Here is a 16,806-nt window from a genome sequence, read left to right as displayed (position 1 = left end):
CTTTTTTATGGAATTAATAACCTTTTTTGTTATTAGGAATCAATAACTTTATACTTATAGTAAAATTTTCAATACAAAAGTATTTTTTAAACTATTTAAATAAAATAGATTGAAGTAGTATTTTTTCAACATATTTAAATATAAAAATAATTTCTATAATTAATTATAATAATAATTAACTATGTATATAAATAATTATTGAAATAATAACTACTTCAGAAGTCTCGTCTACCTTTATTTTTGATGAATTGGAGGATATATTTTTTTATGTTAATAGTATGTAAAAATTGAATTCTTGAAAATATTGTTTGAAAACTAAAATTGTAATTCAGTTTTAAATTATTTTTCTCCAGCTTAGTTTTATTTATCTAAACGTCCTTTGGAACAAACGTCTAATTCTCATCCTATGGAAAGTTAAATGAATCATAATTTTGAATCCGGGTTCCCTTTTTGAGGGCTAAAGTTCCGAAAATAGCCTTGAACTTGGAGTTGAAAGAATGTGTTCTTGCACATTAATCTCAGCTCACAGAATTTGTGAATTTTACTAATTTTTTAATGTCTGACCATTTTAATGGGGGACGGGGAGAAATTAATATTTAGTACGATTTTGACTTATTTGACAGAGAGAGAAAAGAACAAAAAAAAAAGCAGAGATATTTTCCACAAGGCTATCTACTTTGGTACGATGTCGGTGTTACTCTGCGTAATAATAAACATTTTCTATACTATCTTTTTCATATTTGTTCAAGTTTGATTCTACACTCCCACCATATCAACCATTATCATACTAAACTTTTTTCTTCTAATAATGGCTGCGACAACACGTTCCCTTGCATCCTACGATGTGTTCCTCAGCTTCAGTGGTTTAGACACACTCTATGGTTTCACTGGCAACCTCTACAATGCTCTTTATGACAGGGGAATCTACACTTTCATTGATGATCAGGAGCGTTCGAGAGGAGACGAAATAGCACCTGCACTTTCCAAGGCAATTCAAGAGTCCAGGATTGCTATTACTGTGCTTTCTGAAAACTATGCTTTTTCCTCATTTCGTTTAAATGAACTTGTAACCATCCTTGACTGCAAGAGTGAAGGGCTGTTGGTTATACCGGTCTTTTACAACGTAGATCCTTCTGATGTCAGACACCAGAAAGGTAGTTATGGAGAAGCAATGACTTACCATCAGAAGAGGTTCAAAGCTAACAAGGAGAAGCTGCAGAAATGGAGGATGGCTTTGCATCAAGTAGCTGACTTGTCTGGCTATCATTTCAAAGATGGGTATAAATCATACTAATATATTTTACTTTATGGTTTTTATAGGATTAGGTTTTACTTGTCTTTGATTTAACTAGCATAATTTAAGTAGAAAAGAAATGTTCTTGTTAACCTTGACAATTAATGTACCTATCAAGACTTGGATGCAAGGCTTTTTGGGTTGACTTCATTAGAACTTTTTTTTGTTTGTTTGAAACAGAGATTCATATGAATACAAGTTTATTGGGAGTATTGTTGAGGAGGTCTCTAGGAAGATTAGTCGTCCTTCTTTAGTTGGTCTAGAGTCACAAGTGACAGAGGTAATGAAGCTTTTGGATGTTGGATCCCATGATGTTGTCCACATCATAGGGATCCATGGAATGGGCGGGTCAGGAAAAACAACACTTGCTCGGGAAGTTTATAATTTGATTGCTCTCCATTTTGATGAATCCTGTTTTCTTCAAAACGTTAGAGAAGAATCAAATAAACACGGGTTAAGACACCTTCAAAGCATCCTTCTTTTAGAATTACTTGGTGAGAAGAACATCACCTTAACAAGTTGGAGAGAAGGAGCTTCAATGATACGACATAGGCTCCGACAAAAGAAGGTTCTCTTGATTTTAGACGATGTTGACAAGCACAAACAATTAAGGGCTATGGTTGGAAGATCTGGTTGGTTTGGTGCCGGTAGCAGAGTCATCATTACCACTCGGGACAAACATCTACTAAAATATCATGGCGTTGAAAGAACTTATGAGGTGGAGGTTTTGAATCACAATACCGCTCTTCAATTGCTTACTTGGAATGCTTTTAAAAGAGAAAAAATTGATCCAAGTTATGAGGACGTGGAATCTGCTCTTGAACATTATAAGAGAAGTCCCGGTAATGAAATCATCCTAGAGATTCTAAAAGTAAGCTTTGATGCTTTGGGGGAAGAACAAAAGAATGCTTTGAAACGTAAGATTAGAAATTTTGAACTCCAACACTCCATCCACAATCATACTAATCTTTTTCTTCTCATGTTTCATAGATGTGCCATCATCATCTTCCTTCACCAATGATGTGTTCCTCAGCTTCAGAGGAGAAGATACTCGTTACAGTTTCACTGGCAATCTCTGCAGAGCCCTTCATGACAGTGGAATTCACACCTTCGTTGATGACGAGGAGCTCCAGAGAGGGGACGAAATAACGTCAGAACTTGAGAAGGAAATTGAAGACTCCAGATTTTTCATCATTGTTCTCTCTCAGAACTATGCATCTTCCTCATTTTGCTTAAACGTACTTGCTTACATCCTTGAGTGCGTTAAGAGAAAACGTTTGTTGGTTTTGCCAATTTTTTACAAGGTGGATCCTTCTAATATTGGATACCATAGAGGTAGTTTTGGAGAAGCATTGGCTAATCATGAAATGAAGTTCAAAGCTAAAATGGATGGGTTAGAGCATAACATGGAGAAACTGGAGAAATGGAAGATGGCTCTGCATGAAACAGCTAACTTCTCAGGCTATCATTTTAAACAAGGGTCTTCATCGCCAATCTTTTAACTTATTTTGCTTTAATTCCATTAATTAATTTTCACTTGTCTAATGCTATTTTAATGTTAAAATTTAAGAGTTCAAGATATTCGTTAACCTTGAAAAACATACATATCAAGAAATGGATATGAGACATTTAGTTTGACTTCACACAAATTTCTCTGTTTGAATAGGGATGGATACGAATACGAGTTTATTACCAGGATAGTTAAATTGGTCTCTAGCAAGATTGAACAGGATCCTTTCCATGTTGGGGATTATCCAGTTGGACTAGAGTCATATTCAGACGCATTCAACTATGATGTGTTCCTCAGCTTCAGAGGCTCAGACACACTCCATGGTTTTACTGGCTATCTCTACGAAGCTCTTCATGACAGTGGAATCCACACTTTCATTGATGAAGATCTTAAGAGAGGAGAAGAAATAACACCGGCAATTGTGAAGGCAATTGAAGAGTCCAGGATTGCCATCATTGTGCTCTCTATAAACTATGCTTCTTCCTCCTCTTGTTTAGACGAACTTGCAACCATCCTTGACTGCCTTAAGAGAAAAAGACTGTTGGTTTTACCAGTCTTTTATAATGTGGATCATTCTCAGGTGCGACTGCAGGAAGGTAGTTATGGAGAAGCCTTGGTGAAACATGAGGAGAGTTTAAAGCATAGCATGGAGAAGTTGGAGAAATGGAAGATGGCTCTGCATCAAGTAGCTAACTTGTCTGACATTAAAATCAAACATGGGTACCCCACCTTACCAATCTTTTTTACTTTATAATTTTTCTTGGATTAAGTTTCGCTTTGTTAAATGATTTGGTGTTAAAATTTAAAGAAAAAAAATGTTAATCTTGACAACATATGTATCAAGACATGGATACAAGGCTTGGTTTAACTTCACTTAAAACTTTTGTTTTAAGCAGAGCTCGATATGAATACGACTTTATTGGGGAGATAGTTGAGTGGGTCTCCAGTAAGATTAATCCTGCTCATTACCCGGTTGGATTACGGTCAAAAGTGCTGGAAGTTAGGAAACTTTTGGATGTTGGACGTGATGATGGTGTCCACATGTTAGGGATCCATGGAATTGATGGTGTAGGGAAATCAACACTTGCACGAGAAGTTTATAATAAACTGATTTCTGACCATTTTGATGCTTCCTGTTTTATTGAAAACGTGAGAGAAAAATCTAAAAAACATGGGTTACATCACCTCCAAAACATCCTTCTTTCGAAAATACTTGGAGAGAAGGACATCAACCTCACAAGTGCCCAACAAGTGATTTCAATGATGCAACGGCATAGGCTCCAGCAAAAGAAGGTTCTCATGGTTCTAGATGATGTTGACAGGCCTGAGCAATTGCAAGCAGTTACTGGAAAACCTGCTTGGTTTGGTCCTGGCAGCAAAGTCATAATTACAACACAAGACAAACAACTGTTAACATCTTATGACATTAATAGAACATATGAGGTGAAGAAATTGAATAAGGATGATGCTCTTCAATTACTTAAATGGAAAGCTTTTAAGATGCATTACTTCGATCCAAGGTATGAGGAGCTCTTAAATCATGCAGTAACTTATGCTTCTAGTCTTCCATTGACTTTGGAAATATTAGCTTCCAACCTATTTGGAAAAAGTGTAAAAGAATGGAAATCTACTTTCCACCAATTTGAAAGAAGTCCGAATAATCCAATCGAAATGATACTTAAAGTAATTTTTTATTCTTTGAAGGAAAAAGAAAAGAGTGTTCTTCTTGACATTGCTTGTTGCTTCAAAGGATATGAATTGACAGAGGTTCAAGATATACTTCATGCTCATTATGGTCAATGCATAAAGTATTATATTGACGTTTTGGTTGACAAATCTCTAGTATACATTAGTCATGGTACAGAGCCTTGTAATGATACAATTACAATGCATGACTTGATTGCTGAAGAGATTGTCCGACAGGAATCAATGACAAAGCCAGGTGAGCGCAGGAGATTATGGTCATTGGAAGATGTAAGGGAAGTTTTAGGATACAACACGGTGAGTGAAACTCATGAATGGTTTGATTTAGTATTTTGATTTATTTATTTCTATTATTTTTCACATCGTAAATTGTATTTTTCTTTTATGATTTTTCCATGAATATTTGTATTGAGGTCTTACATAGTTACATATACTTGTATTATGGTTGATTCATGCCTTTTGCATTGACAGGCAACTAGCAAAATTGAAATCATATGTCTGGATTACCCCATATTTGATGAAGAAGAAATAGTACAATGGGATGGAACAGCTTTCCAAAATATGCAAAACCTCAAAACACTTATTATTAGAAATGGTAATTTTTCCAAAGGTCCGGAATATCTTCCAAATAGTTTGAGAGTATTTGAATGGTGGGGATATCCGTCACATTGTTTACCATCTGATTTTCATCCAAAGGAACTTGCCATATGCAAGTTACCCTGCAGTCATATTTCTACAACTGAGTTGACCAACTTATTGACGGTAAGTTTAATGAGTAAATTTTCCTCATCTTGTAAATTAATAAATTCACTTTACGGTTATTCATTCACTTGTTTCTTTCTTCTGTTTTATTTTAATTTTCTTTGCAGAAGTTCGTGAATGTGAAACTTTTGAAATTTTCAAGCGAAAAGGTTTAACAAAGATACCACACATATCTGGTTAACCAAATTTTGAGAAACCTTCATTTGAATATTGTCAGAATTTAATTACAGCTCATGATTCGATTTGTTTAATTGCTAGGTAAGCTTAAAATATTGAGTGCTTTTGGTTGCATCAAGCTTAGGAGTTTTCCAACCATCAAGTTGACCTTGCTTGAAGACCTCCATCCTTCATGTTATACTTGAGAGTTTTCCAAAAATATCAGAAAAGATGGAAAATGTAAGGGAACTTCATTTGCAGTACACTGCCATAAGTATATCTGTCTATTTGTGGAGTTGTTCAGTTACCAAGTAGCACTGTCATGTTACCAGAACTGACTGATATTATAGCTTTTGGATGGAAAGGGTAGCAATGGCTAAATCAGGAAGATGGTGAAGAAAAAGCGGGTTCAATAGTATCTTCAAAGGTAGAACGGCTTTGTGCCTAAGGATGCAACCATTTATTATTTTTTCAAAAGGTTTCATGCAGTTTGTTCATGTGAAAGATTTAGACTGATTGATAATAATATCAGAATTCTTCATGAATGTATCAAAGAATTTCAATTTTTAAAGATGCGACTTGTAGCGAGCATCTTTTGGAAATTAGAGGGAGTCAATCATACTGAACATTTCTTGGCAAGAGACTGGATATCCTTGACTTCCTCATGTATTATGAATAAGCATGTTCCTAAATCAGCTTATGTCCTGTTCTTAATGCATTTGATTTAATAATATGTAGTGTACTTAACGTTGGCAAGCTTATGAATTCCTTTATAACTAATTGCAGGATCTGCATGAGGCCGAAAACACTATCATTTTCCAGGAGTAATATATAGTGGTTCAATCACCAAAGCAAAGGGACCTTCAAGTTCTTTTTGGTTTGGTACTAAGTCCCCTGACATAGTTCTTTTTCTTCTTATTGCACCTATGGATAATGGATCTGGATTTTTTTCATCCCTTGTTCATCAATGGCAATAAATGTTCCCTTCATTGTGTCATGTTCTTGATGGGATGGGATCATACATATCTTTTAATCTACCAAATAGAATTAAAAAATAGGTTTTTTTAAACAAAAACAGAACTGAAAGAGCAAAAAATAGTGTGTATGAGGTGCTTTTTGAAAATGAATGGAACTATGTGGAGGTTACATGTGCAAGTTTAAATTGTGAATATATAGAAAATTTTCTTATTTGTTCTAATTAATTCATTTTAGGCTTGTTTTAGTAATTTAATGTCTACCCAAGAAATCTAACTCAATTGGTTGATACATCTTGTTCCTTTCGTCTACTTCAATTCACTGATGTTCTCTTGTTCCTTTTCCTCGCATACAAGACTAAGATAATGCTTAGCTTAACTTTTGATATCTTTGCATTTTTTTACCACATGGTTTTCTCAAATAATTAATTGATCAATAAGAAAAATGAGTTTTTTTAATCGAGTATAATAATTGTTCAAAGAAGGTCGATCCGTCATAGGATTCTGCATTTTCCCTGATTTTATCAGGCATGTTTCTCGATCTCAGAACTGGTTCAACGACAAAGAAATATTGTGGACAAAATTGGTTTAATCATGTATATTAATATTTGTTCCGTTCTAATATAAACTCCAAATCATACATTTTAATCCAGTGGGTATTAATGGAAGTGGCTGTCGGTGACATTGTCCATGGTGGTGAAAAAAAAAAGGAGAGAAGAAAACGTGTTCGTGAAAATGTTGCAACTAAAATTGGTAATTGCTGAATAAGAAGATGAATGGATTTGGAAACGTGGGGATAGAAGAGATGACTAGCAGAGAAAAACACTTATTTTTATTTTTTCAAAAAATAATAAAATACTGCTATACCCCTAAAATGAATTAATTAAAACAAATGAGAGAAGTTGGATTTTCTGTCTTATAATATATATATATTATCTTTTTTTGTTAAAATTATTTACATCTTTCTTCAAAGAAAGCTATTGATAGATATAAAAAACCTTATTCCAAGATTATTTCATCTTTTCTCTTGAATTATTTTTCTTATTTGTTGTGTTTAATTGTAAAATATTAATTTCTTCATAGAGAGTTTACTACATAAATAAGAAGTTTAACCTAAACATGTGATTCGCCGTATGGGAAGCTTAATAATGACAGCTACTATAACTATAAAGAAGACAAATTAGACAATTTTAACCATTTTGGTTCATTTCAATTTATTTATTTTCTTAATGTTGTATTTAAAATTTCTTTTAGTAGGTGTTGGCATTAATAAAGAATAAAACATTTTAAAGACGGGTTTATAAAATATAGATATTGAAACAAATAGTGTTATACAAGAGTACTTGAGAATATAATTTAATCATACATTGTGAACTTAATTGTTCACTAATGCATGTGCTTAGACTTCTAATAAGAAAGATATGATTAAGTAATATTTTATCTAAATATATAAAATTAAATTTCATAAGAGTGCGTTTGGATAGAGAATTTTAGCTGAGAGAAGTAATTTATCATATAATTTAAATTTCTGTAATTTAGAATTCACTGTTTCGATGTTTCTTTATGAAGAATTTAAATTTTTGAAATTTTAAAATAGAAATTTTAAATAACTAAAAACGTGAAATTTCAATTTTCTTTTAAAGGGTGAGAAATTGAAATTTTCTTCCTATAAAAGAAGTTTCTAAAACATTCGGGTATTTCCTTAATAATCTTCATCCTCTCTTCTATCCGAAATCTCGTTCTCGAACTCGGGACTGGTCCCTCACGTTGATGATGCTCTTCTTCAAGAAATACCGTCGTAGAATATCGATCGGATGTGGGTGTAAAGGGACACGTATAACTAGCATACCAATCATATTTTGTCTTCTCTTTGCACTCATTTTTTTTCACTCTCACAATTTTTATTTTTTTGTATCCAAACACAATTTTGAAAATTGAAGTATTTGAAATTCTTAAAATTTAAAATTTCTCAGAATTTAAAATTCACTCATCCAAACACGCTCTAAAAAATATTTATAATGGATTTTTTAGAGATTAAATGTTAGGCTATTCTGTTGTAATAATTATGTCAATGTAAACACCAAAAAATTGGATGACAAGCTTACATTGTACAGTTCAAAGAAATCACGTTTAAAACCAACACATTTACTGAAAAAAATTATATTTCAATATACTTTTTAATCAGCACTAATTTGAATAATTTACTTATTTACCCATGCATCACGCGGGATCGATACCTAGTTTTTGAATAAAATGCAGAGGAGAAAATGAGGAAGCCAAGGATACCATGAGACCAAGCAGAAAACAGGTAGACAACCGAAGAAGGTACCTAATCCAGTGGCTGATGCCATGCACACAAGTGAAAAATCAGAATGTGACTCGCTAAAATTCAATAAACACAACCTCATTGATAAAGAAGATATGCAGTTAAGAAGGGATTATCTGATGATGATTATAACTTTGAAGAATTAGATAGTGGATATGAGACAGCAAATGATGAGCAAAGTCAGCAAACTCCTCTAGTGTCTGTGGTCTCTCCTTCGTAAGCCATTTACTCTACGGTTCAAGATACCCACACAAACTATTGCTAATTATTCCAGCAGCATTGGTTTCCATTGCAGGCAAAACTTTCCTGTTCTCTTTAACTAGAGATTTTTGTATTGCCAAATGTTATGATAATGGATTGAATAAATGCACCAACATTCATTCATTAATTTTATACAAATACAAGAAGACTTCATGCAAAATGGATAAAATAATTAGGGATTTTAATTGTTTCTGCCATAGAATTCCAGCTCCTAACCTTACATTTTGCTTTACAATGCTCAGAAGAAAGAAAAAGAAAAGTTCACAACTCACAAGCTTCTTGTGTCAATATTTTTCTAAATGGAAATCTCAAATTCCTAAGTTGTAGAAAAAGGAATATTGTCTGCCAAGAAAAAACACAAACTAAATCAAGATTATTGCAGAAAAATTAAAGCATTGTTTTCCTTCATTCGAAGTTGAACCCACCAGAATTGTAGAAAGCAACCCCTACCCTTTACCGGGAGTCGATGACTATTTATAACTATTACTTTGACATCAAAGAAGAGTTCAACCCAATACTTAATTTCTGTCCTAGTTGATCCCGAGACAACATTAAAACCTATTCAAACCAAAAAGGAATTATTCTCAAAACCAAGAGGAAAATATTACACCATGGAAATCCCAGTACAAATTCTTCCCAAAATTTCATTTGCATGCAGCATTGTATTTGTATAAAAAGATGTTGAGTTGAGTCACAGTTGTTTCATTCATTCAATCCATCCCTTGATGGGTAGAAAACTCCTAAGTTTGCGGAAACAACCAGCACTCAATATTTAAAGTTTATTCAGAAAACCAATTGACTCTGAACTATAATTAAATTCTCACAATATTCAAATGAAAATTCCTTCAAATTTGAGAGACCAGATGCATCAGCTATCCAAAACCCTTAGATAGTTAGATACATCAACTTCTGCAAAAAGAAAATGATGGAAAAATTTAAACAGAACTGAATGAATAATACTGCTGTGAATTTATTAATTTACAAGGAAAATGTATTCTTTAAACTTGCCTTGGATATGCCACCACACCCCAATGACGGGATGGAACTATTCCAAGTCGCGTATGGCAAGATTCGTTGTATCAAAATCAGACGGTAAACAATGGGAAGGATGTCTGTGCCATTCCAATATTCTCAAACTTTCTGGTAGATAATTGGGACCTTGGGATAAAATACCGTTTCTGATAATAAGTGCTTTAAGGTTTTTCATCTCCTTGAAGGCATTTCCATTCCATTCTATTGTTTCTTGTTTGTCAGATATGGGGAAATCAAGACAAATGATTTTAACTTCACTGGTCCCCTGTTAATGCAAAAGACACAAATCAACCACAATACAAGCTATACGTTTGTAAGATACATCTATGATGAATCAAGATAAGAAGCTTAATCATTCATGAGTTTCACTCACCGAGTTGTCTTTTAAGACTTGAATTATATCTTTTAGTAACCATAATCTCCTCCGCTTCCCTGTCTCTTTAGGTGATTTCTGTCTGTCAATTTCTTTACCCATGTTCTCAATCAAGTCATGCAATGTAACTCTATCGTCACTAATCTGTATGAGAGACTTGTCAACAAGCACCCCAATATGGTATTTCATGCAGTTATCATAAAGACTGTGAAGTATATCTTCAATCTCTCTGCATTTATAGCCTTTCAAGCAACAAGTAATGTCAAGAAAAACACTTTTTTCTTCTTCCTCCAAAGCATCAAAGCTTACTTTAAGTATCTTCAAGATTTCCTTATTGGGAATTCTTTGATATTGTTTGATAGCTGATTCCCATTCTTTAATACTTTTTCCAAACAGGTTCGAACCTATCACTTCCAAAGCCAATGGAAGGCCAGAAGTCCAAGTTACTACATCATTCAAGACCTGATTGTAACTTTGATCAACTTCATCATATGTTTTAAAAGCTTTCCGTTTAAGCAATTGAATAGCATCTTTCTTACTCAATTCTTTCACCTCATGTGTTCTTTTGACCCCATAAGATGTTAGGAGTTGTTTGTCCCGAGTGGTGATGATCAGAACCAATCTGGTGCCAAACTCAGACTCAGACCAAACAGATTTTCCAACAATTGCCTGTAATTGCTTGTGCTCATCAACATCATCTAGAACTAAGAGAACCTTCTTTCCCTTGAGCTTATTTTTTATCATCGAAGTGCCTTGTTGCTCACTTGCTAAGTTGATTTCCTTCTTAAGTATTTGTGAAAGAAGGATGCTTTGTAGGCGTTTTAACCCGTGTCTGTTTGATTCTTCTCTCACGTTTTGTAGGAAACACGAATCATCAAAATGATCAGTATGCAAATTATAAACTGCTCGAGCAAGTGTTGATTTTCCTACCCCGCCCATTCCGTGGATCCCTATCATGGAGATAGCATCACTAGATCCAGCCTCCAAAAGTTTCCTTATTTTTTCCACTTCTAAGTGTAATCCAACCGGGTGATCCGCAACATATATACTTGCTTCAGCTTTATTAATCTTGTCGAAGACATCATCAACAATCTTCCTAATAAACTTGAATTCATATCCAGCTCTGTTTCAAACAAGAAATTATAGTTGTAGTGAAGTTAAACTAAAACCCTTGTATCCATATCTTGTCAAGGTTAATAAACATTTATTTTCTCTTTCAATTTTAACAAAAATTATAAAGCAAAAGCTTGGTAAGGAGGGATACCCATCTTTGAAATGATGCCCAGCCAATTCTGCTACTTTCTGCAGAGCCTTCTTCCAATTCTCCATGTTAGGATGGAACCTTTCCTCAAGCCTAGCCAATCCTTCTGCATAACTTCCTTGCAGGCGTCTTACATCAGAAGGATCCACCTTATAAAAGACAGGAATAACCAACAGAGTTTTCTCGCGGTAGCAGCCAAGGATGGTTGCAAGTTCATCTAAGCAAAATGAGGAAGAAGCATAGTCTTTAGAGAACACAGTGATGGCAATCCTCGACCCTTTAATTGCCTCCTCAAGTGTTGCTCTTATTTCGTCTCCTCTCTTAATGTCATTTTCATCCATGAAAGCACGGATTCCCTTGTTACAAAGAGCTTTGTGGAGATGCCCGGTAAATGCAAAACGTGTGTCTTCCCCTCTGAAGTTAATGAACACATCGTATCTGGATGCACCGGAACATGTTTTAGCCATTCGAAGAAAAAAGTTTAGTATTATTATGCTGGAATGTAGGTTGGTCTGTTGGAATATAGAACCAAACTTCATACACTAAAACTAATTAAAGTGGTAAGTATAGTACCATGATATTTTTTTCCTAAGTCAGATGTCAAGGAGTGTCTCTTAAGTTAATGGGTTAGACATCAATCTCGTTGTGATTCATATTTATCATTGTGCTAATGAAATTTTATATATGATGGAAATCAAATTTATTGAATATAAGTTATTATCACTTAATCCCAACACTCCTTGCATGACATTAATTTTACGCGGGGCATATACAGACCAATTATTAAATACATATCATCCAAACAGTGATTACTCGGACATAACAAACCAACTTGCATGATAAAAAAATAAAAATAAAAATACCAACTTGATCAGCCTTATCTTGCAAAGGGGGAAATATGTGGCTTTCTTTTAGTCAGCGGTCAAAGTCATCCACTGTATCACCGAGGTACAAAGTGTTCACAATTTCATTTAACACATGTCTAAAATAATAGTAGTACTACTTTATAGCAATTCCATTTATATATCACAAAATGAAGAAATTAAGATGTTATATAATAATCCGCTCACTTCATCTCACCAAAACACATTTAACACGTTAATTTCTCTCAGCTCTTGCATTGTATGGGATGGAAACTCTTAGATGCGGTGTGCACTATTTCCCTAATGCATGAATAATTTTTAAGCTAAAATATTTTTTTCTCCCATAAATATAAAAATATACAAAATTTATTATGTAAAATTTTTAGTATGTTTTTGTTCTCACAAAGTTATAATATATTATTTTTGGACTTAGACATATTTAAACTTACGATCATATTTTTTAATTGATGTAAATATAACATTTTTTATATCAATTGTACATATAACTAAGATAAAATATGATGTTTTTTTTACATTAAGTTGTATATATAATTGATGTAAGCAAATAATTCAAGTAGATTTGGATGTCCAAATCCTACTCTAAGTAAAAAAAAATGACATTTCCATTTTAAAATAAAAAACTTACTGAAAATTTTATTGGAATAAAATCAGAACATTTTATAACTTAAATATTATAAGAGTAATTATGGTGGGCTTTTAACAAAGTTAGTATGCATGAGTTTGAAACTCTTTGTGGGTGTTGTTTGTTAAGTACCGTGAAATGTTGTAAAAAAAAATGTATGGAAAAAGTTAAACCATATCTTGTTCAAGTATGTACAAGTATCATCTATCATTATACAAATAAGGCCCTGGATGGCCTACATGTCAAGCTGTAGTGCAATGTCATTCCCGCCTAAAAATGTCAAATCGTGCTACAATGCGTTTTCAGTAAATAATATATGATAAATAAAATAAATAATTACTATTATTATTATTAATATTTGACACCCACCCCTAGCATTTAAGTTTCCAACGTGCCGCACAATTATCTATGCACTAATTATGTTCCCTAAGGCTTTTGTATTTTTCAACATACGTTTCATTTTGAATTTTACTTCTGACCCCTCTCTGTTTTCCATTACTTCTCAACTCTCCGTTTCCCATTTTCGTTCCTCTCAATTCCTCTCCATTCTTCTGAATCTTTTGTTCCTCTCCATTCTTCTGGGTTCTTTTCTCTCTTATCCTGCTGCGTTTTCTTTTTTCATTTGTTTGGTTTGGCCAAAAAACCGAAAGGTTGTTGCTTGGTAAAGCCGTTGTTTTCTCTCCCGTGAGGAAAACCCAAAGGCTACAGCTTTTTTGCTTGGTTTGACAGTTCTTTGCTTGGTTTGGCCAAAAATGATTTTTGGGTGTTCTGCTTTTATTTTGTTTTTTGACTTCTCGCGATACAAAAGTTTAAACTTTTTTGTGTTCCTGAGCCTTCTCCAACGTGCTCATTGTTTCCTATACCCAGCTTTTTGTGTTTTCCTCCTTTTTTGGTGGTCTAATAGTTCAATATATTTTTTGGCATGTTGATTTTTTTTATGAATGCAGAGAAGGTGAAAGAACACACTAAAGCTGCGATTTTTATCTCAAAAACTCCATGAGTACAGGTTCGTAAACACAAAAGCTTAAATTTTCTTGGGTGTTCTGCCTTTATTTTGGTTTCTGACTTCTCGCAATACAAAAGTTTAAACTTTTTTGAGTTCCTGAGCCTTCTCCAACGTGCTCACTGTTTCCTATACCCAACTTTTTGTGTTTTCGTCCTTTTTCGATTTCTGGGATTTTTGCCATGTTTCCCTTATTTTTGTTGCATGTTCTTCTTTTGTTTGCTTTACCATCTTTAACTTTTCTATATACTGACTGCACTTGTGCTACGTTCTTGGCCGAGAACAATAAACAATCCGAGAACGACAACTCTCAGAAAGAACACCGGTCATAGGTATCCCCCAACCGTAACTACAGGTTTGTTTTCTATACCATTTCTTCCCCATTTCTTCATTTGTTAGTTTTGAGTCTGTTTTCATCTTTATCTTTCGGTGCCTATTTTGGTGTTGTGACTTTCTGAAACAAACATGCATAAATCTTTTTTTTGTTTGGAAGTGCTTTTCATCTTAGATATGCATCATTCGGTACATCTTTTTTAGGTTTTATGACTCAAAATATAAAAGGTTAAATCTTTGTTGTCCATTGGTCATTTTTTGTTGAAGTGATTTTTATTTTTGTTTTTAGTCCGTTTACACCTTCGTTTTCCATCATTTGTTTGTTGTGCTGCCTTCTTTGGTCTTTTGTTTGTTGTGGGATGAAGAGGAGTCTAGTTGTTAAAAAACCAAACTAAGATCAGTTCGTTTTCCATCATTTTTGTTTTCAGAAAGCAGATGTTATGGGATGAAGAGGAGTCCAGTTGAATATTGAAGTCCAAAATCCATTACCTTTTTTCAATTGTTTGTTGCCAAAAAATTTATGTAACTTTGTTTCGTATTTAATTTTTGGATGTCGTTATTTAATTCCCTTGGGGAAGGAGACAATATTTTATAGTTGTTTACATTTTATCAACAATGTCACCAAAAGAATCATATATTAAAATGTGTTTCCAATAAAACCTTCCATTATTTATTTTTTAAAAAATTAATTACAATTGTATTTTTACTTCACCTAATCACTGTCTCAACAAAACATAAAATAATTATCGAATCTTTTACTCCTACTTAAGTTAAGACAAAATAATTGTCCATTTTTAAATTTTTGAGAAAGTTGATAAAAATATATCATATTTTATTTAAAAAAATTGAACTTGACACGTATTTATTGTTTTAGATACAATTGTAGATTAATACAATTTTATAACCATTCGATATTAATACGATTATATTATCTGACTTACAAGTACTTGATATGTTTCCAGATTTGTTGAAATTAATTTGAATGAAAAGTTAAACTAAAATAAAGTTAATTCAAATAAGTTGCAATGTTTGTTGTACGTGGATTTTAGTGGTTATGAAAATAGTGATAAATTTACATCTAAAGATGAACTGCGATCATGTATCCACCTAAATTTTTTTTCTAAACAAATCTATTTGAGTTAGTTAAATTTGAAGTAAGGGAATTTTAATAATTATAAAAATACAGATAAATTTTCATGTAAAGATGAAGTGTAATCATATATCCACCAAATTCTATTTTTTTTTCTTTCTAAATTATATGTATCTTTTATAGAAGAGAAAACTTTCCTTTTAAATATTAAACGTTATATAGTTTATTACCGTTTAATTAATAAACATATTTTATTCATATTTTTGTTAATTTTCATTTCAAATTAATAGGTACTTAAAATCAATTTTAAATATTAGGTTAGGATATAGAAATGATCATAATTTTAAAATTAATAATCATATTCTATTAGGATATCGAAACAATCATAATTTAGACGATGATTTATTCCTAATCAATAGGTACTTAACAATCAATTTTAAACATTACAGTATCAATTTTAACATATTATTAAAACAACTTCAATTTTGTATTTGTTTTTGCCGTAATCATTGTCAATTTATTGACGTCATATTTTATTCGTATTTTATTCGTATTTTTGCCGTAAATATTAGGTTAGGATATATAAATAATAATAATTTTAAAATTAATAATCATATTCTATTAGGATATCGAAACAATCATAATTTAGACGATGATCTATTCCTAATTAGTAGGTACTTAACAATCAATTTTAAATATTACAATATCAATTTTAACATATTATTAAAATAACTTCAATTTTGTATTTATTTTTGCCGTAATCATTTCCAATTTATAGACGTTTAATTAATAAGCATATTATATTCGTATTTTTGTTAATTTTCATTTCAAATTAATAGGTACTTAACAATCAATTTTAAATATTCTGTTAAGATATAGAAATAATCATAATTTTCAAATTAATAACCATATATGGAAATAATCATAATTTAGACGATGATTTATTCCTAATTAATAGGTACTTAACAATCAATTTTAAATATTACAGTATCAATTTTAACATATTATTAAAACAACTTCAATTTTGTATTTGTTTTTGCCGTAATCATTGTCAATTTATTGACGTTTAATTAATAAGCATATTTTATTCATATTTTTGTTAATTTTCATTTCAAATTAATAGATACTTAACAATCAATTTTAAATATTCTGTTAAGATATAGAAATAATCATAATTTTCAAATTAATAACCATATATGGAAATAATCATAATTTAGACGA

The 16,806-nt window shown here is 32.2% G+C and overlaps 1 protein-coding gene and 1 non-coding gene across 14 annotated transcripts; one reads left to right on the top strand and one right to left on the bottom strand.

The window, feature by feature from the left end:
- The first annotated feature begins 702 nt into the window (after positions 1-702).
- LOC100500528 (putative disease resistance protein) lies at positions 703-6,415 on the top strand. 11 transcript variants are annotated; one of them, XR_003267298.2, is made up of 10 exons: positions 726-1,278; positions 1,475-2,211; positions 2,285-2,774; positions 2,961-3,524; positions 3,701-4,805; positions 4,980-5,270; positions 5,378-5,419; positions 5,529-5,666; positions 5,792-5,853; positions 6,213-6,415. It is a non-coding gene; the product is annotated as a putative disease resistance protein (transcript). The 11 variants fall into 11 exon arrangements; XR_001388581.3 differs by having other exon boundaries at positions 5,777-5,853; XR_001388580.3 differs by having other exon boundaries at positions 5,759-5,853.
- Positions 6,416-9,620: 3,205 nt separating this feature from the next.
- On the bottom strand, positions 9,621-12,317 carry KR3 (disease resistance protein KR3). 3 transcript variants are annotated; one of them, XM_041016040.1, is made up of 4 exons: positions 11,657-12,311; positions 10,393-11,515; positions 10,021-10,284; positions 9,621-9,957 (listed from the first exon to the last, which is right to left on the bottom strand). In XM_041016040.1, the coding sequence occupies exons 1-3, from the start codon at positions 12,190-12,192 to the stop codon at positions 10,033-10,035; spliced, it is 1,911 nt and encodes a 636-aa protein (XP_040871974.1). In that variant the 5' UTR covers positions 12,193-12,311; the 3' UTR covers positions 9,621-9,957; positions 10,021-10,032. The 3 variants fall into 3 exon arrangements, with proteins under 3 accessions (XP_040871974.1, NP_001235720.1, XP_006581062.1); NM_001248791.1 differs by having other exon boundaries at positions 9,621-9,896; positions 9,996-10,284; positions 11,657-12,282; XM_006580999.4 differs by having other exon boundaries at positions 9,621-10,284; positions 11,657-12,317.
- Between the last annotated feature and the right edge of the window lie 4,489 nt (positions 12,318-16,806).

The sequence above is a fragment of the Glycine max genome, chromosome 6, assembly GCF_000004515.6.
Source record: "Glycine max cultivar Williams 82 chromosome 6, Glycine_max_v4.0, whole genome shotgun sequence".
NCBI lineage: Eukaryota > Viridiplantae > Streptophyta > Magnoliopsida > Fabales > Fabaceae > Glycine > Glycine max.
Note: the sequence above shows the minus strand (reverse complement) of the source record. Positions and strands in the feature narration are given on the sequence as shown.

Excerpts from the sequence above, each read along its gene's own strand:
- KR3 (XM_006580999.4), bottom strand. The coding sequence starts at position 12,192 with ATGAAGTTTGGTTCTATATTCCAACAGACCAACCTACATTCCAGCATA. Across the intron at positions 11,516-11,656 it reads GGGCATCATTTCAAAGATGG|AGCTGGATATGAATTCAAGT; the intron begins GTATCCCTCCTT and ends TGTTTGAAACAG. Across the intron at positions 10,285-10,392 it reads AAGTCTTAAAAGACAACTCG|GGGACCAGTGAAGTTAAAAT; the intron begins GTGAGTGAAACT and ends TTGCATTAACAG.